This window comes from Hemiscyllium ocellatum, chromosome 8 (assembly GCF_020745735.1).
Source record: "Hemiscyllium ocellatum isolate sHemOce1 chromosome 8, sHemOce1.pat.X.cur, whole genome shotgun sequence".
In the NCBI taxonomy this organism is placed as follows: domain Eukaryota; kingdom Metazoa; phylum Chordata; class Chondrichthyes; order Orectolobiformes; family Hemiscylliidae; genus Hemiscyllium; species Hemiscyllium ocellatum.
This window is the reverse complement of record NC_083408.1, coordinates 41153844-41176216: the sequence shown is the minus strand read 5'-3', so window position 1 is coordinate 41176216 and position 22373 is coordinate 41153844. Positions and strand designations below refer to the sequence as shown.

At 39.0% G+C, this 22373-nt stretch overlaps 1 protein-coding gene across 1 annotated transcript in view; it reads left to right on the top strand.

The window, feature by feature from the left end:
• Positions 1 to 22373, top strand: part of dcaf5 (ddb1 and cul4 associated factor 5) — a 108243-nt gene that overhangs the window by 24733 nt on the left and 61137 nt on the right. Inside the window, exons 3-5 of the mRNA XM_060828846.1 lie at positions 7937 to 7973; positions 9620 to 9756; positions 11732 to 11861. Coding sequence (XP_060684829.1) covers positions 7937 to 7973; positions 9620 to 9756; positions 11732 to 11861 — 304 coding nt within the window. The remainder of the gene's footprint in view (positions 1 to 7936; positions 7974 to 9619; positions 9757 to 11731; positions 11862 to 22373) is intronic.

Sequence of the window (22373 nt, the reverse complement as noted above, 5' to 3'; positions counted from 1 at the left end):
CGGAAGAAAGGCCTAGCAGGGAAGACTGTGGAACAGCAATGACAGGAATTTCTGGGGGTAATTTGGAGGCTTAGCAGAAAGAAATCCCTCCCAAGGAAGAAGAAGCATACCAAGGGGAGGACCATGGCTGACAAGAGAAGTCAGAGACAGCATAAAAGCTCAAGGAACATCATATAATTTGGTGAAGGTTAGTGGGAATTCAGAGGATTGAGAAACCTCTTAAAAAATCAGCAAAGGACAGCTAAAAAAACAATAAGTGGGAGAAGGTGAAATGTGAGGGTAAACCAGCCTTCAATGAAAAATGCCTTTTGTAAACATGCTTCAAATGTATAATTATTTGGAGAAAGTAGGACTGCAGATGCTGGAGAGTCAAAAAGTGGAGCTGGAAAAGCAGGTCAGGCAGCATCCGAGGAGCAGGAGAATTGACATTTGGGGCGTAAGCCTGATGAAAGGCTTATACCCGAGACGTCGACTGTCCTGCACGGATACTACATGACCTGTTGTGCTTTTCCAGTGCCACACTTTTTGACTACGGCACCATCTAGTAATGTAGACAGTAGTGTACTGTTAGTAATCCAATGATAACCACATGTGCTCTCCTTTCTGATTTTAACTCGCATGTGCACAAGATTAAAAATGCACATTCTTACATCATGTGCAACTGAATGGAGATCATATATCCAATGTCTGTCTGTTAGTCGCTTATTTTGCTCATCAGGATGCAATTAACAATATCTCAGTTTCTGATTAGCCAGTTATAGATAGTGGTTGACATACTAGATGATGTTGGTTTATGTCTTGGATTGTAACTGCTCTTTTTTGGTTCTTTAAAAAGGTTGTTTTTCAACACTAATTCAAAAATTCCCTCTGAGATGATTGCTAGTTAGCATTGATGAATAGCCCATCTGTATTTATGTACATAAATGGTAATTATGGCTGAAAGATTACATTTGGAAATGCAGCCGGCTGGGATTGTTGGATAGTTGAGTTAACCCAGGGAAATAATAGATAAAAGTTACAAAAGGTTGAGTCCTGTTAGTAGTAGCTTATGCTTTGTTGCAGCACAAAGTGTTTAAAATTGAGAACAAATGCAGGTTTTGCAAATCTAATAAAAATAAATGCTGGTACTACACTGTGGCATGGCAACGTTAATGAAGAGGAAAGCATAAACTTTCAGGTCATTGTGACTTTTCATAAGCACTAACTTTAAACTGTCACTCTTCTTTCTCTTCACAGATGCTGTTTGGTATCTTGAGAATTCCAAACAATTTCTGTTTTAATTTCAAATTGAGAAGATTCATTAACTGGGAGTAATTGTCGAATGGTAGTTCAGCCAAGTAGTTCAGGTTGTATTCATATGGCTGGACTAAAGTTCAAACAGATGTTAGGCAGCTGATCTGGAATGATATGTTGAAAACATGGTTGCTTTTATTTGGTTTGTGAATCCCCTTAGTTTTAAAAATGCTAACTATGAATGACACTTGACTACATATTCTCAAATACCTCGTGCTTTGAAGATGTCAGAAGAGTAATAACATTTTTTGGTACTGAAGTTTATTACAATGACTTGTAGTTTTTCATTAATGTATTTTTTTTATTGAGTAACCAGTGTAAGTTTTGAATGAAAAAGACAGGAAACAGGAGCATGATTTGGTCATGCTCAAGAAAGATGATATTTGACCTTTATATATATATGGGGAAAATTGAGTATTATATGTTTATGGAATGTATTGTTAGACTGTAAAGAACGAACAATATGTGGTCTGTATAAATAGTTTAGTCATGACAATGATTTAACTGATCTGCTAATCTACAAGGCCAGGTGCATTTTAATGATATTTGTTGAAAGGCCTAAGCAGTGACTTTCCCAAAGTGCAACTTACCTCACCTAAGCATTTCCATCGAGGATATATCTAAGATGTTGTATAAATGTTTTGCTCATTATTTAGGAAGCTCATGTGGTTGGGTGATTACCATAATATCACCTTGTGATGCTTAGGATTGATCTGCGTGCAGATTACATGTCCACACTATCCATCATATTCAGCTGTTCACGTAACTGTAGGTTTCTGGTATATTATTTGTAGCCGTAATATAACTCTCTTTGTAGTATTAAAGGTGTGATTACTCTTTTTGCCTGAAGGTGTAGCTATTATATCATTTTATGTCAAATTATTAAATGACTGTGTTGTGGCAGTGGGATCGACAGCATTAGACTCCTGAGTCCAGGTTTTGGCAGCTCATGGTTCATCCACACAGCTTCATTATTGTCTTTGCAGCTCAGTGAAGTTTGTTTTTTTGGTTTTGGTTGCCCTGGGGCTACCTCCTGATGGTATCCTGTGGGAGGCCAGTGCCTCATGTATCTCCATCCCCACTCCATCTTGGGTGATGGCATCGGAGGTTGAGCTAGGAGCCCATCCATCGACATGAGGAGTGATTTGATTCTTTGTACCGTCATCACAATCTGATATGGTGACCAGTAGTGGACATTGTTGACTACCTCAAAGCTTTAAACAACTGGGTGAAGAGTCCATTAAAAATGTGAGAAGGACTGTCAAAAGAAATGTTGCAGAACAGCAATATAGAGCGCTGAGTATAACTTCCATGAGATGTGTCTTTAAGGAAGAAGCAGGCTGATAGTCCCAAAAGGTAAACCCTGAAAGTGAATGTTGGAAGCAGAATCAAATTGGACCTTCAAGAAACCTGTTTTGGAAGCGAAAGCAAGCCATTCAGATCGGGGAAACTATTTTCAGATCTGAGAAAACTCTATCACTTAAAGTCAGGATTTTTTTTTTCAAAGTTGTGTCACCATTTTGAAAATGTGGGAAAGATACCTGTCTATTCTGCCACTTTGTTTCAAACTAAAGAGAAATTATGGAGGATATTCCTCTTATTTTAAAATGACTGATTAGATTTAAAAGCTTGGGTAAGGGATTTACAAACTGTTCAAGAGTCTTTCTGAAACTAAATTGGCATTTTGAACGCTTTATTGCAACAATATTGCTGCATTTATGGTATAAAGACATTTAAAACATCTCTAGCTTTATTCCCACAACAGTGTTCTGTTGGAGAAGTCTAAGTGTTTAGATGATTTAAAAACATGTCTGTTTGAGAGAAAAAAATTGAAAGGCAACAATAGGACGCATTTGTGCTATTTCAGTAGCCAGTAAGAGAAGGTTGTAAGGGCATTTTGTCAGCATATTCACAATATTCCTTACATTAAACTGGGATGCCACAGACTTGCTAGCAGAATGTAAAACTTTTTAACAGCATGTAGAGCTATGGTTTCTAGACTTATGTCTCTGCAGGAAAGCAGGAAATTATGATTTGCTTAAAATTGGAATGATGATGCAGACTTAATATGTCACGGCTAACAGCTGAAGAGCTAAAAAAAAATCCACTGAAGGTAGATCCACAGGAAAATCATTTCCAAGCTGGTTTAAGTATGTGATTCCTTGACTATAATTCACAGCGTTTAGATAGAAGCTGATAGAATCCGTAGACTACTTCAAGTGAGCTGATGCATAATTCTTTTTATTTGTTTGTGATTTTATCCAACCCTGTGAAGATTTCTAGAATGGTTTGTCTAGCAAATCTAAGACCATTAGCGTCAAAAAGCATGTGTGAAATTACAAAGCAATTCTTGCAGGTTGATGAAGCTTACAGGTTTTAAGTGTAAAAGAAAAGAGCTAGAAAAAGGCGTGTCCTACTTGAAACAGCTCCAGTGGGGAACTGGGGCCCCAAGTGAGGTCACAAACTTAAATATTAGGGGTTGCAAGCTCTGAGGCTCCAGTGATCAACACACCGCCTCCTATTAGTCTTCTCCTACCCTCGTTCCCTCTACCTCCATTTCTCATCATGGGGTCATGACAATTTTTGAGTCTCAAAATGGGGTCACAGCAGGAAAAAAATTGAGAAGGGCGAAACTAGAACACTCAATTTTGCAAGGTATCCCTGCTACATGCACTAATAAAGTGTTCAACATCCAAGAGTGTGCAGAAAATCAAGCGCTACTATTCTACAACGTGTTGCAAATGTTTAATTTAATCACAGTTTGTGCATTTATCTGAGTTTGACCACTTCGTAAAATAAAATAAGCTTGCATCATGTTTCATCAATAAATAAGACAAAATTGTACTTATTTTTAACAAGCTTATCATCAAACAAGTGGCAAAATAGATTGTTAATTACTAACATGGAAACTTAAACTATGCCCCTTTAAATCCAAACAAACATATATTCATTCACAAAGGACAGTCTTGCAGAAACATTGTGGGTAGAAAATATAGGCAGAAAGGAATAAATTCTGTGGATTGAGTCCAGACCACAAGAATGGAATGAAGTGACTTTAATTTGATGAAAGTCGCTTTTAATGATATTATGTTGCTGTAGATTGTGGCAAATCGTAATTTGGTGGCCAGTCAGTTGGCCCTAGGTTCTTTGCTTAAGTGAAATGATTCTTTTCAGAGACTTTTAGTGCTGGTTTTCTTCCATTCACAGAAGGTCCTAAAGTTGTAGTGGCTTAGCAGCTCTTGGAAGTTTCAGTACAACCACACTCCTGATTTCTGTTACAAAACTGGAAGTTCAAATAGGTACAAAAGCTTGTTGCTGGGCAGTTCTTTATTTCAATTCAAAGCCATTTGGTGTCAGCAGGTTGTCAAAGGTATGAAATCTAACTTCTCCAAAAGTTACTTGCCTTTATGTAACTGTTAGGTAAAAGCAATATGTTCCATTTTTCCTTTGCGTTATTAAGAAAAAAAGTTTGGTTCATTCTCTGCAACATAACAGCCCTTACTTAAATTTTCCCAGCTGATTTTTTTTATCCATCCTTGATAAGATGAATCACTATTTTTAAATGCATTTCATCTCAAGGTAAACATGACAGGTTATGAGGGGAAAAAAAACAAAAAAGTCCTTCAATCATCCTTTGTGCTAGGTTTGGTACAATTTATCATTATTTCTCCTTTCAAATTTCAACCTGTTCTGCTTCATTTAATTCTTGATATATCTACAATTACATGATATTTTCCAGCAATATGAGCAATTCTTATAAAATTGAATTAACAACCAGTAACAATGCCAGAAGGTCCTGTAGGTATACTTACTAATATTGGTTAGAAATTTGTTAGAAAAGTATCCCACTGACTTCCCTATTCCTGATTTGTCATCTTGCAATAAAACTGCACTGACCTCCAAATCAGTTGCATCAATTGCCATTTTAAAAGGCTCAATGAAGTCAGGGGGAGCCAACACAATTTCATCTATTAGGATTGCCTTTAGATTGTAAAAACTGTTTGGCAGACGTTTTGACAATATTGCCTTTACCTGTTTTTTGTAATAAATCTGTTAGAGGTGTTCGACATTGAGGTGTTAAAGTTGGTGTAAATTTCTGATAAAAGCCATGCATCCCCAGAAATCTGATGATTCCTCGTTTAGGTTTAGGAATAGGGAATTCTATCTGAGCTTCATTCACACTGTTCTTGACAACTTGCCCTTATGCTACATTGTGGCCTGGGTCAATTATTCTCACTTTTGGAAACTCATTCTTAGCAAGATATGTTACTTAACCAGCTACATATAATTCACGTTAAATACACCTTCAAATTGTTTTTTTCCAGGTGTTGCAGAATGTCTAGATATTGCCTAAATGAAATACACAATTAGGCATACTAACTACTACTTAATTCATAAATCTTTAGAATATAACTGGGATATTTTTCAAAACAAATGGCATGACTCAACATTGATGCAACCTATTTCATATAACAAAAGCTGTTATTTATTCAACTGTCGATGGTACTTGCTCAATAATTAATTGTCACAATCGGAGGTCAATCAATTATCAAAGACACATTAGAAACTGCAGCAGACCATTCACGAAGCACTTGTAGAATTGGATGATAAAGAACGGAATGTCTTTCTTTCTGCTGAATTAGTGAAACTAAAAACTCAGTTCTGTGCTGTGGAGAAGAAAATGAAACTCCAAGAGCAAGACGGTGAACAACCAGCTCAGATAAATGTAAACTTGAGAATACCATCTTGGAAATGAACAAAATTTTTTATGGGATGTCTGTGTTCCGACCTCAAACATGAATGAAGGGCTGAAAGACCAAGAAAGGAAGCACAATGAGCTATAAACTGTGCATCACCAATCCATTGACGCAAGTGTCCATCTGCTGGAAGAGTTGGCACAACTCCGACAAAACACAGATCAGGCTTAGCATGAGCAACTGCAGAAACAATGGCTTGAACCCAGAGCACATTTGAGGACATTACAGCCTTGTAAAAACAGGTGGAGATACATAGCATGCATTGCACTCATAACAAGGTGTGGAAGACCAGTCAGGAGATGGTCTTTTCAGAATTAAATGTCAGCAATGGTGCTCTGGTTAGAGAAATGAAGTAGGGTATATAAGAACCCAAGCAACCATTGAAGCAGCAAATATAAGAAGATTAGGCTTCCAAGAAAACAAAATAGAAAAAGCAATTTGAGAAGTCAAAATGGCAGACAGTATCGAGGATGGAAGTTATCACCTCCAGACAAAACCATCGCCATGAGTTCTGCAGGTTTCAGAAAATGACTTTTATGTTATAGCCACTTCTAGGTTGACTTGGAATGGTAAATAGTCAAACTTCTTTTTGTAAAGAAAGGATATTGTATCTTTTCCTTTATGGGATTTTACATGTAGTGCCTAAAATTGTTAAAGGTATAAATGGCTGCAGCTCCGCCTGCCAATCAATCTGACTGCTCATGTGCAGGCAGGTCACAAAGAACTCCAATAAAATAAAAGTGCTCAAATCTTAGCAGGTCTGACAGCATCTACGGAGGGAGATGTGGTGTTAATATTTGGAGTCCAATATGACTCTTCTGTGGAACTCTTTATATCTCTCCACAGATGCTGTCAGACCCCTTGCTTTTTTCCAACAATTTTTATTTTGGATCTACAGCTTCCACAGCATTTTCAATTGCATGGAGCTCTGCTGGAATGTTTCCTTGTCTTTTATTATTTTTAAATAAAGTCAGTCATGCAGTTCATCAATCCCTGCACTGTAGATAGTGTAAAGGGCATTCATCAGGATTTAGCCTAATCTGAGTTGAAGACAAGGAGGTTTAGAGGGAATTTGAGGAAAAATAAATTTCATCCAGAAGGTGGTGGGAATTTGGAATGCACTGCCTCAGAGGGCAGTAGAGGCAGGAGACCTCACAACCTTTGAGAAGTGCATGGATGAGCATTTGAAATGTCATAATGTTCAAGGCTGTTGGCCAAGTGCTGGAAAATGGGATTAGTGTAGCTATGTCGATATGGACTTGATGAGCCAAAGAACATCTTCAGTGCTGTATGATTCTGTGATTGAGTAGCTTACAGCTTACCACTGTTCAATCTCTAGCAGTTTCTCTGAACCGATATAGAATGTTCTAAAGTTTTGAAGTGTGCTTGCTAACTAGCAGCCTAATTTTTGGGAGGCTTGAGCAATCCATCTCGAGGTAGGCATTTATGTCAAAGAGAAAAATTAAAAACTGGCTTGGAGAGATAGACATTATTAAACTTTACTATGTGACACCCAGCTGGTCAAAACCAAAAATGAAATTTGGCATGAAATGACCCAGTGCAGTAGGTAGCAAAACTGAACAGATGATAGTTAAAAACCACAGACCAGAGGTGTATTGTGGACAAAAAGCTGCTTGATGATTATGTATTCAATTATTTAAGATTTTGGAATAATATACGGCACTGTGGTTGGTGTTTGCTACAGCGACCATATTTTAAATACAAAAGAAATCATGACTTCAACATTGGTCTTGAGGTCATTATAATCCTGTAGTTGGTGTATGCATGAAGAGATAACTGTTATGTAAAACGGTATTTCTAACAGCATCTTTAGAACAAACTTATTGTGTTGAAGGTTAATGTCCTTTCTCTTTCCCTTTTTGTAGGAAATGATGAGCAAGTGATTGTTCATGATGTTGAAAGGTAAGAAAGAAAAAAATAAGCTCTATGTAAAGCAGAATCACAACATTTATAAAAGGGCAATAAAGTCCAAAGAAGCAAGCAAAGAGAAAAGCAAAAACCTTTCACAGGAATTGTTAAGCTAACAACTAATAGGGTGATGGGAGCAATTAGATTGCACTATAATTCTAGTTTCCTGATTGAGTTGTGCTGTTTAGGAAGATCTATTTACTTAGTTTCAGCAGTTTGAAACTCATGCCTGAATGTGCAAATCACATTTTTGTGTTCTAAGTTGTGTTGATTTAATAAAGATGGTTGGAGCTAGTCTGAATTTTGATGAATGCCAGCCTAACTTGGATGTGATCTTGATGTCCCTTTCTTGACAATTAAGTGATGGACTATTTGGACTCAGTGCAGGGTAAGATGAAGACAATAGAGTTCTTGATGGGTTACAAAACGGAAACTTGGAGACTGACTACTGCAAGGTGGCAACATTGTGGGCTGAAGTGGGAGCATTCGTGCAGTGGATGATATTCAGGAGATGAAACTTGACACTGCTGATGACTAACTGGATGTGAGATTTGCTAGTCAGCTCAAGGTATGACACAAACCAGTGTACCATTTAGCTGTACTCGAGGAAGCAAATCCCGTGATTGTCAGAATAAAGATTAGAATCCTTAGTTTCAAGTATAGTTGTGCCAGTTTTTAGTAAGAATACGCAAGTGTTCAAATAGTGTTTGCCCTGTTGATAGCTGAAAATGTGTTGCTGGTCAAAGCACAGCAGGCCAGGCAGCATCTCAGGAATAGAGAATTCGACGTTTCGGGCATAAGCCCTTCATCAGGAATTCCTGATGAAGGGCTTATGCTCGAAACGTCGAATTCTCTATTCCTGAGATGCTGCCTGGCCTGCTGTGCTTTGACCAGCAACACATTTTCAGCTGTGATCTCCAGCATCTGCAGACCTCATTTTTTACTCGAAGATTTGCCGTGTTGATAGTCAGCTGTGCATACTCAGTCAGCCCACATGAATTTAAATACTGAACTTCGATTACTAGGCAACAATGTTTTGAGTGCACTGATCTGTGAAGCAGACAGTTTTGATTAATTATGTTATCTGTTTGGTGTTACCCAAAAACTTTGAATGTTATTTTCAATATTCAAATCGTGCTCAGTGGTTAATAGTTCAGCAGTTGCATGTAAATTTTTCTGATAGATATTGGACTGAATGGTTTTGGGTTTACTACATAGTCAGTTTTGATGTTTGATAAGAGGTCCCTACCTCTGAGCCAGGCAGCTCGCGTTCAAGTCCTGTCTGCTGCAGCGGTGTGTAATAACATCTCTGGATAAGTTAGTTCAAAACATTTAAAAGAATGACTCAGCAATATTTACTTAACAGTACAAATGGGAAAGTTACATAAGATGTTCTGAAAAAGGGCTGTGTATTTTGAGAGATGAGAGGATTATTGTTGTTTTGCATATGTGGCAAATAGATTATATAGGGTTTTTGTGTGTTTATACGCATTGTTACTTGTTGCCAAAGTTGTGCTGTCTCTCGTTCTATCTGTTGTGATGTGAGCTTAATTATTCTTTTTTGTTGTTTCCTCCACAGTTAACAGCTTAGCTGGAATTATTAACAATGCAAATTTTCATTACCTGTAATTTTCTTTCAGCACAGAAATAGTGAATGTTTTTCCCCATGATGATGCTGTATATGGCCTGTCTGTTAGTCCTGTGAATGACAAGGTGTTTGCTAGTTCTTCAGATGATGGCAGAGTCCTTATCTGGGATATACGAGACTCACATGGAGGCAAGTATTAAGAATTGACTTGTGCATAATATAATTCAATTCAAGAAATGTACTAAGCTTCTGTTAACTAGATTATAACCACACTTTGTTTGCCTACATAGCAGTCACTGTGTGTGTGTGTGTGTGTGTGTGTTTTTTTTTACATTTTAAAGATGCAATGGGAGTACTTGGGTATTTGTCTGCTTTTCTGTTTTTCAAGAGAACATGTATATGATTTGGAGTCCAGTGGTTCTTTATCTTGAGCTGATGATTGCTGTCATTGATTATGGTATTTGTGACCTCAATGCCCTTGAGTGCATGTGTAAGAGAATCAGAGATAGGGTGATTTTTATTTTTTGATTTTTTTTTAATCAGCATGATTATTTCTGGGCTATCTCACAGGACTTTAATGGTCTCTGTTCAGTACCTCAGCTGGATTCCACATACTCTGCTCTTTGCAAGCTATTTCTAGTCTAGTTGAAAGGACTGAAGATTGTACGAGTTTTGTGAAAGAAGATGACAAGAAGAAGCCCTAGAACTCTCTCCCTTTGCATCTTTTTAACCATTCCACACTCATTGAAGTCTACTTTCAGCTCTGAGCAAATGTTCGGTCACCCCATTTTAAATCAGTTTACTTTCTGCTGTGCTTCCATGAAGTGTCTTGAGGCTTTTCCACATTTATATTGATCCAAAAAAACTGCCTCCTGAAGGGTCCTACCCCAAAACATTGACTTTCCTGCTCCTCCAATGCTGTCTGATTTGCTGTGTTCTTCCAGCTCCACATTTTATCGATTCTGACTTCCAGCATCTGCAGTCCCTACTATCTCCAAACTGCAATTCATTGCAGTTAATACACCACCTGTCAGTTTTCCACCCGATAACTGAAGTATATCAGCTAGTAATCATCATTTGTTCTTTATTTGTTTATTTTTGTTAATGAAAATGTTACTCAAACTTGGTCTCTGGATTAAATGCTTGAGAATATTATCTTCTAATATCAGAGCTAAATTCAAGACTGTCTGACTTTGTGTTTTGTCGATATTATTTAAATTACAGATCAAATCTCGTGCAATACCTTTCACCTTTTGTAATTGAGCTTTCCACATTATCCAATATGGCAACAAAAATGGAAAATGCGATGGAAATATTTATGCTGATATGTTTGCTGAAGAGCCGTAGGTTTCAGTTGAAATCTAACTCTTTCTGATTCGGGTACAAACATGATTGAATTGCAAATCCAAAATCTTGGAATTGTGTAAAAGCTGCAAGTGCTAGACATGCATTTGTCTGCTTTTCAAGAACTCTCCATCTTCTTCCCCATGTGTGACAAGAAATTTCTATATTTGTGCTGCAAATTCTATTGGGGCTGTTATTTAATGTTACTGGAAACAATCATCTTCTAAAGACAAGTTTGATTTAAATTACCATTATTCGATATGTGCCAAATAAATCATCCAAAAAGTATGCAAGTTAAACTGACTTGCAAAATGATATGCAATGAATTATGTTTGCAAACAGTTGCTTCATCGAGCTTGGCAGAAACCATCTGCCTCATCCAGCCTGTGCCCCTCCCCCACCCCAAACTATTAGGATGTATAATTTGTCAATAGCCAACCATTAATATACTGCTTCCTCAAGTCAACATGCTGTGAATTGCTAGAAAATTCCAACTTCTGTGTCTAGCAGAATCACTGAGATTGTTTCTTTTACATTAACTTCAAGGAAAAACATTACTCAGTGAGCCATTTAAATCCTTAAATTTATTTGTTTATGGTGATTTATCAATTAGTTTAGTTTGCAGCACAAACTCTAGTGTGAGTGAAGAAGTGCAACCAGAACTGAAATCTAATGAGATGGTCTTTTGCAGCAAATCTGGGGCCTCTCTGATTACCCATTCTCTACCAAAAATTTAAAATAATATCCTGAGTGAAACTTCTCATGGAACATTAATCCTCATCTCCAAGCATTAATCCGCAGTTGTGTCTCACTTTTCCAGAACCATTTTGTTTGGCAAATTACCCCTCAGCCTTTCACAGTGTGATGTTTAACCCTGTTGAGCCCAGACTTCTGGCTACTGCAAATTCCAAAGAAGGAGTGGGCCTGTGGGACATCCGCAAGCCTCGAAGGTGAGCTAATTCTCAGCTTTGGCGGGTCTTTTTTGAACTTTTGTCCAATTGTAAGAACCAATTGTGTTGAAAGCTATAAAGCTGCCAGTGAATGTGAATGCTACCTAGTTGAGAGGGGTTGAAGGGCAACTTATGACTCTGGAGCTTATCGAAATTTAGCATATGGCATTTCGTATTCAATAATTTTTGCTGAAATGAATTAAAAGAACACTGATACCCTCTGCAATGGATTATGTCACGTGGTATTTAGTTAAAAGATCTCCGGTATTCAACAATTCAGCTGACAAATTGGGCAGTAGGTATTTAGGAAACCAATGTTTAAAAGTTTGATTGTTTAAATGGAATAATGCAAGTTTTATTTGTGTTTATGTGTTTATTTACCTTTAACAGAAAGCTACAAGAAATTATCAACTGTTGTGTGGTACATAATTGTCAATTCACAGAATAATTGAAATAATCTGACATAAAACATGCATAACGTATGGTCCGAGAAGTGCACACACCAGACCTTTTCGTCCAACTTGTCCATGCCAACCAGATATCCTAAATTAATCTAGTTCCATTTACCAACACTTGGCCCATATCCCTCTCAACCCTTCATGCTCATATACCCATCAAGATGCCTTTTAAATGTTGCAATTGTACTAGCCTGCACCACTTCCTCCGGTAGCTCATTCCATACACGTACCACCCTGTGTGAGAAAATGTTGCCCTTTTGGTCCCTTTTATATCTTTGCCCTCTCACCCTAAACCTATGCCTTCTAGTTTTGGACTCCTCCAACCCAGGAAAAGACCTTGTCTATTTACCCTATCCATGCTCCTCATGATTTTATAAACCTCTATAAGGTCACCTCTCAGCCTGACACTCCAGGGAAAACATTCCCAGCCTATCCAGCCTCTCCCCACAGCTTAAATCCTCCATCCCTGGTAACATCCTTGTAAGTCTTTTTTTTTAGATTAGATTAGATTAGATTACTTACAGTGTGGAAACAGGCCCTTCGGCCCAACAAGTCCACACTGACCCGCCGAAGCGCAACCCATCCAGACCCATTCCCCTACATTTACCCATTCACCTAACACTCCAGGCAATTTAGCCTGGCCAATTCACCTAACCTGCACATTTTTGGATTGTGGGAGGAAACCGGAGGAAACCCACGCAGATACTGGGAGAATGTGCAAACTCCACACAGAGAGTTGCACTGAGGGGGAAATTGAACCCGGGTTTCTGGCGCTGTGAGGCAACAGTGCTAACCATTGTGCCACCGTGAACCCTTTCAAATTTCACAACATCCTTTCTATAGGAGAGAGGCCAGAATTGCACACAATATTCCAAATGTGGCCTAATCACTGTCCTGTACAGCCGCAACATTACCCCTCAACTCTTATACTGAATGCTTGACCAATAAAGGAAAGCATACTAAATGCCTCCTTCACTATCCTATCTACCTGCGATTCTCCTTTCAAGGAACTATGAACCTGCACTCCAAGGTCTCTTTGTTCAGCAACACTCCCTAAGTCCTTACAATTAAATGTATAAGTCCTGATTTGCATTTCCAAAATGCGGCACCTCACATTTATCTAAATTAAACTCCATCTGCCACTCCTCAACCCATTGGCCCATTTGTTCACAATCCTCATGTACTATAAGGTAACCTTCGCTGTCCATGACACCACCAATTTTGGACTCATCTGCAAACTTGCTAACAATACCTCCTGTGTTCACATCCAAATCATTTATATAAATGATGAAAAGTAGTGGACCCTGCACTGACCCTTGTGGCACTCCACTGGTCACAGACCTCAAGTCTGAAAAAAACCCTCCACCACCACTCTGAGCCAGTTCTGTATCCAAATGGCTAGTTCTCTCTGTATTCCATGAAAGCATACCAAACACAGCCTTCACTATCCAATCTACCTGCGACTCCACTTTCAAGGAGTTGTTCAGAAACACTCACTAGGACCTCACCATTAAGTGTATAAGTCCTGCTAAGATTTGCTTTCCCAAATTGCAGCACCTCACATTTTTCTAGATTAAACTTCATCTGCCACTCCTCAGCCCATTGGCCCATCTGATCAAGTTCCCATTGTAATCTGAGGTAACCTTCGCTGTCCACTACACTCCAATTTTGGTGTCATCTGCAAACTTACTAGCTATACTTATGCTCACATCCAAATCATTTATATCAATGACGCGAAGCTGTGGACCCAGTACCGATCCTTGTGGCACTCCAGTTTGAAAAGCAACCCTCCACCACCACCCTCTCTTCTATCTTGGAGCCAATTCTGTATCCAAATGGCTAGTTTTCCCTCCAGCTTCAGCCTCCACTTTTGGCTCCGCCTACTCTGCAACTAAAACTTGGACTACGTTTCCAAGAGTCACTCCAGGTTCTACAGCTGACCTGCAGCCAGCCAGCACATCAGCTCTCCCTCCTCACCCATCCAGTACACCACCACCCTCATCTCCATCCCGGGCCCCAAACAATCCTTCCAGGTGAGATAGAGGTTCACCTGCCTCTCTTCCAACCGAGTTTACTGCATTAGGTGCTCCCAGTGTGGTCTTCTCCACATCGGGGAGATCAAACGTAAACTCCGGGAAAGGTTCACCGAGCATCTCGGCCAGACCTGCAGAGGCTGACCGGACCTCCAAATCTTTATTTTATTTCCCCTTCCCTTGGCCTCCTTCATTGCCACAATGAACCAAACTGCAGATTGGAGGAACAATACCTCACCTTACAGCCTGGAGGACTCAACATTTCAAATATCCTCCCTTCCCAGTTCCCCTCTCTCCCTTCCACTGCTCCCTGCCACCAACCAGATTCGGTCCTCCCAGTGACCAACCAGGTCGTACCCGCGACCTGTCTTCACCTATCCCCATTTTACCACTCTTCCTCCTTTATATGCAGCTCCTCCTCCACCAACCCAGTCCTGAAGAAAGTTTACACCCGAAATGTCAACTTTTCCACCTCCTGATGCTGCTTGGCTTGCTGTGTTCTTCATGCCTCCTGCCTGTCTATTTCCATGTGATCTAACCTTGCTAATCAATCGTCCATAAGGAGCCTTGTCAACGCTTTACTGAAGTCCGTGTGAATCACGTCTACCACTCTGCCCTCATCTTCATTATTTCTTCAAAAAACACAATCAAGTTACCTGAGACATGATCTCCCACGCACAAAGCCATGTTGACTATCCCTAATCAGTATTAGACTTCCCAAATATATGTAAATCCTGTCCCTCAGGAGTTCTGGGGTGCACGTAATCAGGGGATTTATCCACATTTATGCGTTTTAAGACATCCAGCACCACCACCACCTGTGTAATATGGACATTTTTCAAGACATCATTTATTTCCCTACATTCTTTCTCTTCCATGTCCTCCTCCACAGTAAACACAGATACAAAATGCTCGTTCAGTATCTCCCCCATCTTCTGCGATTTCATATTAAGGCGGTCTTGCTGATCTTTGAGGGGCCCTGTTCTGTCACTAGTTACCCTTTTATCCTTAATGTATTTATAAAATCCCTTTGAATTCTACTTACCCCTATTTGTCAAAGCTATCTCATGTTCCCTTTTTGCCCTCCTGATTTCTGTCTTAGAGTATAAAGGCAGTAGGTATATACCTTCTAAAGATTCACTCGATCTCTCCTGTCTATACGTGATATATGCTTCCTTCATTTGCTTGACCAAAACCTGAATTTTGCGAGTCATCCAGCATTCCCTACATTTACCCGCCTTCCCTTTCACCATAACAGGAACATACTGTCTCTGGAGACTCGCTATCTCATTTTTGAAGGCTTCCCATTTTCAAGCTGTCCCTTTATTCATTCGTGGGGTCAGGCTGTCGCTGGCTAGGCCAGCATGTATTGCCCATCTCTAATTGCCCAGAGGGCAGTTGAGAGTCAACACCATTGCTGTGGGTCTGGAGTCACACGTGGGCCAGACCAGGTAAGGATGGCAGTTTCCTTCCCTGAAGGACATTAGTGAACCAGATGGGTTTTTCCAACAATCAACAATGGTTTCATGGTCACAGACTCTTAATTCCATGGTGGGATTCAAACCCAGGTCCCCTGAACATTACCTGGATCTTTGGATTAACAGTTCAGCGATAATACTGCTCGTCCATCGCAACCCCTCGTTGCATTTACCTGCAAATGTCCATCGCCAATTAACTTTTCAAATTTCTTGGCTAATACTGTCAAAAATGGCCTTCCTCCAATTTAGATAGTTAACTTTTAGATCTGGTCTATCCTTTTCCATCACTATTTGAAAATTAATAGAATTATGGTCCCTGGTCCCAAAGTGCTCCCCCACTGACACCTCCGTCACTTGGCTTCCCTAATTTCTCCCAAAAGTAGGTCAAGTTTCTAGTCGATCTCTCGTAGATACATCCACATACTTAACAAATTCCTCTCCATTTAAATCCTTAACACTATAGCAGTCTCAGTCTATGTTTGGAAAGTTAAAAGTTATCATTGATTTCCATAATTCTGTTGGTTTTGTAATACTTACTGATCTTTGCACCAGCTATTTGACAGTGCCAGCATGTCATAGGATGACATCATAATTTGTTTAGCCTTGGGCACCCAAACTAGTTCATCCAGTGTTTTTGGACAATTGTGGACCTTTTTGTTTCTTGATTAGTAAGCAGAGATCTGTCAGATGTCAGGCTAAGTTGACTAATGAATAATGAAATGGAAAGCAGCCATCTGCTTTTGCATGGAGATCAATTAAGAAAAATCTTCGATGTATCAGAAGAGGTAGGGAGATTATAGAGCATGATGAAATGTCCAGTACATCTCATTTCTGGTGCTAGTGACGATAATGAGGGCTGAGAAAGGCAGCCTGAGAGGAAACAGGTGCAAGAGGACAGCAGCTGAAAGCATCGATGCTGGTGGCCAAATCAGAGAGTGAAATGTGCAGCCCTGAGGGAAAATAGCATGAAGGTCAGTGATGCCGAGGGGAAGTTGTGCAGAAGGACAGGAGATGAAATTTGAAGAACTGGCAGTAGGTTCAGTATAAGTGGGGTGCGAGAGCCCAAGGAGGAACTAAATGTATGAGAGGACAATAGATAAAAGTTAGAATGGCTGAAAGTCAGGGAGAGCAATGATTTAGAGTAAGAGGAGCATGAAGATCTGGGAAAGAAATTCAAAAAAATTATTTACCTACCATGGACTGGGAGCACTGGTGGATTCATTTTATGAAGTTGTTGGCTTTTCAGCCTTGAGATTTACTTATTTGTGTCTTCTGACTTAGATTGTAATTTCTAACACCTAAGTTAAATTGCTGTTATCACATTGCAGAATATTATGGCTGGTTTCTTTAAATTTTGAAAGTTAATGTCTCAGGTGAGTTTTAGAGTTTTAGATTTTTAGAGAGCTCTGTTATGTGCTTTAGAACCATGGCCATGATAATGCTACGAATGTCAAGAAGAGATGAGCGCATTCTCTCTTGTTGAAGTTTGGATTTACTGAACCCATGTCCAGTTCTGTGTGAAAACTTTAGGATAATTCACGAATATGCAGGATTGGCACCAATTGCTTGAACTCTGTGCCATGCATCTGGGAGCCTTAACACTTCCTCAAATGTGCATTTCAACAGAATGCAAGAGGTGAGGGGCTAGGTGACTACTAGACCAGTTAGAAAGCACATCGCAGAAGTTCCTCAGGCTAGTGGCACTCACTAAGCTGTTTTCAATTTTGAAAATCAGGTGGGAGGTTTTACTGTACACGGTGGTGGACAAGTAAGGGCAAAATTTGCAATTGTCAGAGGCTTCAATAGCGAGTTACTTGGACAAACATTTTTATTATTCCTTTGTGATTGCCGCAATGGCATGTTGCCTTCCTATTTCCAAGCTGACGAATATTACCAAGTCAAGATTTTCTTTGAGGAAATAGGGACATTCAGAATTTAATGATCAGTGTTCAAACATTTCTGAGGACTGTCAGTCAGCAATTAGGAAAAGGTTAAAAATAGGACCTCCCTTTTTGAATTACCTGGAAGCAGATTTGTCTGCCATTTTAATTAGGGACTTTGTTTAGCCATGATGATTAGGGTTAGTGAGCCTTGTGCCCTGAGAGGAAGAATCCTGAATAAAAAGGGGTGTAATAAGTAATACTTCTGAAGGTTGGGAACTTTGGTGTGTGTGTGTTGTGGTGTTATTTATTTACTTATTTATTGATTTGTAGTGAGTATAGTTTTGATTTGTGGAGTTTGGGTAGTCATTAGTTCATTGTAGTTGTTATAATTTTAAATTGTTATATTTTTGTAAATTTATAATTTTGTACAGAAAAAATATTCTCAAAAAAAATATTTTTTTTGAAAAAAGACCTCCAAAAGTCAAAATTTCAGGTTAGCTCTTACTGCCACCTGTTGCTGAATATAGAAACTGGAAGATAGTGCAGGTAAATGTTGGGGAACTGCAAAAGAGGGGGATTTGGATTCTTGAAGTATTTGATTGGGCTCTGGAGAGAGAGCACTTGGGCAAAATGATTGCACCTACTCTGAGCCTGGGCTAATGTCACTTGAAAGGTTAACTAATGTGTCTGGGGAGGTATCAAGCTAATTTTATTGTGAGAAGGTAACCCGAAGATAACAGGGGAGCGAAAATGAGCAAAGTAGATATGAACAGTGGTAAAATTAGAAATGTTCCAAATACTGATTAACTCAGATGGAGAAAAATAGTAGAAGTGGTATAGGTGATACAAATTTGTCAGTAAATTAATGACTTTAACAAATAAGATTACAAGAATTATAGCACCAGTTGTCACATGGAACTATGATGTGACTGCCTTAATGGAGACATGGTTCAAACAAACTCAATAATGCGATCTTAATAATCCTGATTACAAATTATTCCAAAAATGATGAAAAAGGCAGGGGTGGAGTAGGTGTGGTGATATTGATTTTGTGGTGATATTGTCTAAAGAGGATTTACTGGAGGATTTACTAGATAATTTGACCTGAGTTGAGGAACAGCTGTTGCACTGGGGGCATTCTTCTTATATAGAGAGATAAGGGGTTTATTGGTAAGCTTCAAAGATCTCTCGCAGGAATAGAATAGTAAAAAGAAACTTGTTTCTGTGCAATTTATATCATGAAGCTCTGGTCAGAGAATAAAAAATTTCTCATATATTGGTATAGGAGAATTTTCTCAATGTATGAAGTCTAGCAAGAAGGAAAGTGGAGTTACATCTGGTTTTCAGTGGAGCGTAGGAAGTTGAGGGGTGACTTTCTAGAAGTTTATAAAATCATGAAGTGAATAACAGATGTCTTTTCCCTAAGGTAGGGGAGTTCAAAACTAAGGGGCATATTTTTAAGGTGAGAGGAGAAAGATCTTTTGAAAAGGACATGAGGGAGAACTTCTAGTAAAAGATTGCATAATTGCAATGAATTTTTTTTTTAAGCAGAATTGGAAGTACAAGTACTTGTCAGAGTTCATTTTAGTAAGTTAAGGGAGCTACCACAAGTGGATTAGAAAAGGTGATTGTAGGATAAGGAAGAACAGAGCAGTAGAATATATTCAGAGAAGACAAACTGCAACATCCATATGCAGCAGCTCTCCTCTCTCTCTTTCCCCCCCCCCCCCCCCCCCCCGCCCCCCCCGGGTGGGGTATACGTTCCAAGACCTACCGCGGAAGCCCAAAACCATGGATATTCACAAACCCATTCACTTAAATAGGAAATTTACCTTCCCGGCAGCCCCCGGTTCCTGGTTCTGGAATGTTCTCTGTAATCTGTTCAGGCCGCGGTAAACCGCGGGTAACTGAAACAGTGGAAACCGGACCCATGGATACAGCGGTCAGTCTATCTGTCCTTAAAGGAAAAATTAGCACATAATGTATTCTCGACATATGACTTACTTGGGTCTCTAAGTAGAGGAATAGTCATAGAGATGTACAGCATGGAAACAGACCGTACCCGGCCCATATCCCTTTTAAAAGCAATGAGCTCGCTGCTAAATTTGTAAATCCCTGATTAGGCCTCACCTGGAGTATTGTGGGTAATTCTGGGCACCACAATTAGGGAGAAATGAGATGACATTAAAAGTGACAACATCAAGTTTACGTTGCTGTTACCGGCAATGAGAAACTTCAGTCACACAGACGTTGGAAAAGTTAGGACTATTTTCCTTGAAAAGGCAAACACTCAGATATGAGCCGGCATCAGTTTTCAAGATCAGGGGTTTTGAAATGTAATTAAGGGGAAAAAAGTATTTTCATGTCAAGCGGGTTCACAACTAGAGGTAATAGATTCAAAATATTTGGCAAAAATAGGGGGAAGATGAGTCATGTCCTCACTCAAGTTATCGGGATCTGGGACATTACCTTAAAAAGGTGGTGAAAGCTGATTCCATAAGTAATTTTAAGTTAAGTACTTGAGGAAATTTAAGGATTCTGTATGGAAGGCAGAAATGTGGGATTAAACATGACACTTTAAATAAAGCAGCAGAAACACTACATACCCAATGGTGAATTTCTCTGCCATCAGTTTCATTGATTTTAATGAAACAGCATCAGTTTGAGTCTAAAATTGAAGATACTAATTCTCCTAGTCCAAGAGCAGATGAAGCACTGGAGGATTAGCAGAAAGAGTAAAATAAATGAATGGGAGCCACCTCATATTACAGTTCATGAAATTCTTTCAATTGCAAGATCTTTAAAATAGAAACAAAAGTTCATCCAAAATGTGATATCAAATGGAAACTGTTTCCCCATGTACTTCTCTCTATATTCTTCCTAATGCGGAGATTCCATGCAGCAGTGCAAGCTTTACTTCCAATCTTAGTAATGTAAACTGGATGCTTTGCAGATTGCAACTGGAAAAGCTGACCATGGAAAAGAAACACACACAGGGAATGCACTATGCAAGAAAGAGATTGAAAAGATGGCCATTGGTTGTTTGAAAAGACAAGAGAAGCAAAAAGCACAAGCCCCAATCGAATATCAGTATTTTAGGTTTTAATCATTAACCGAGGGTAATCATATTTGAATAAAGACAAAATACCATGGATGCTGGAGGTCTCAAAAAGACCCAGAGAAACTGAGCAGATCTGTTAGCATCTGTAGAGAATGAGTTAACATTTCAAGTCTGGTCTGGTTCTTTTTCAGAACACTGCTTCCAGACCCACTGAGTTTCTGTTATTGTGATTAGATTTAGTCTGATCATCTTGACTGTGAAAATGGGAGAGACACAAGTTGAAAGACTTGAAGTAATTTAGCAAAAGCAAGATACTGTGAATACTGTAAATCAGGAATAAAAACAGAAAATTCTGCAAGTACTCAACTGGCCAGGCTTCTTGAGAGTGAGTGCATGTTCACATTTCAGTTAGATGGCTTTTCATGAGTTTCAGGTACATGACTTTTCACCTAAGAGACAAATTGAATTTATTGAAGAATGCGTGAATCATATCAAGAAATCAATTCAAGACCAGACTGAAACGGTTAAATTCTTGTCAGTACTTTGCAGTTAAACACAAGACCGGTCTCAACAGAGAAAAGATAAAATCACTGATGAGACATGTTAATCAAGTGCTTACTCGAATCTCTGCTTCAAGGATGTTTTTTTGTGTTTCAAAAACTTTACCCTGAAGGCTAGTTAGAAGGCAGTTGAGACTATTCAAAGCACTTGCTGAACTTGGGTTAAGTTTATTACTGTGTCGTGAAAATGAGCTAACCAGATTTGTGGATTTAAATAACATTATTCTTTCATTTGCGAAAGGTGGGCAGATACCATTACAAATTGGAAGTTTAAAATAAACTGCACAAATGAAAATAAGTAAATAAAAGACATTTACTTTCTTTTAAATTTCAATTTTCTTTACTGCATATTTGATCAATTTTACCCGTAAATTTGGTACAATTGGCCATTTTACCATTGCTAGGACAGTACTATTTTATGCAGTTATATTTTGGCATTTTCTGAGCAGATCTAAAAAGATGTGATGAAACCTAGGAACAGGGACTCAGCTCAGTACTTTTTCATAGTTCAGTTCTGTAGATCAGTTGATTAATCCTTTTCCTATTGTACGAGGGCATGATTAAGAAACAGACTTAGTATTTTGAATCTTCAGGCAATTATCTTCCAACAGTCTACTCTCAACCATCTGCAAAATAGTATAGAACTAATTATCAGTTGTTTCCCCAGCAGTAACCTGACCTCTACCAAGTTTGAGACCTGCTAGGACCACTTGTTCCTTATTGCAGTTATTATCTACACATGAGTAAAGAACCAAATTCCAGAGGTGAATGCTATTCACATCACGGCAGTGTTTTGACTGAGTATGACATTAAGAACCCGCAATAAAAACTCATTAATATAAAGCATGGGGAAAACTCTCCACTATCTGAAATCATAGCTAGCACAAAGGAAGTTGGTTGTAGTTTCTGGAGACCTATTATCTCAGTCCCAGGAAATTGGTGGAGGAGTTCCTGGGACCATTGTCCGAGGCCCAACTATTTGCAGTTGCTTCATCAACAACCTTTGCTCTGCTGTAGGAACAGAACTGGGATATTCACT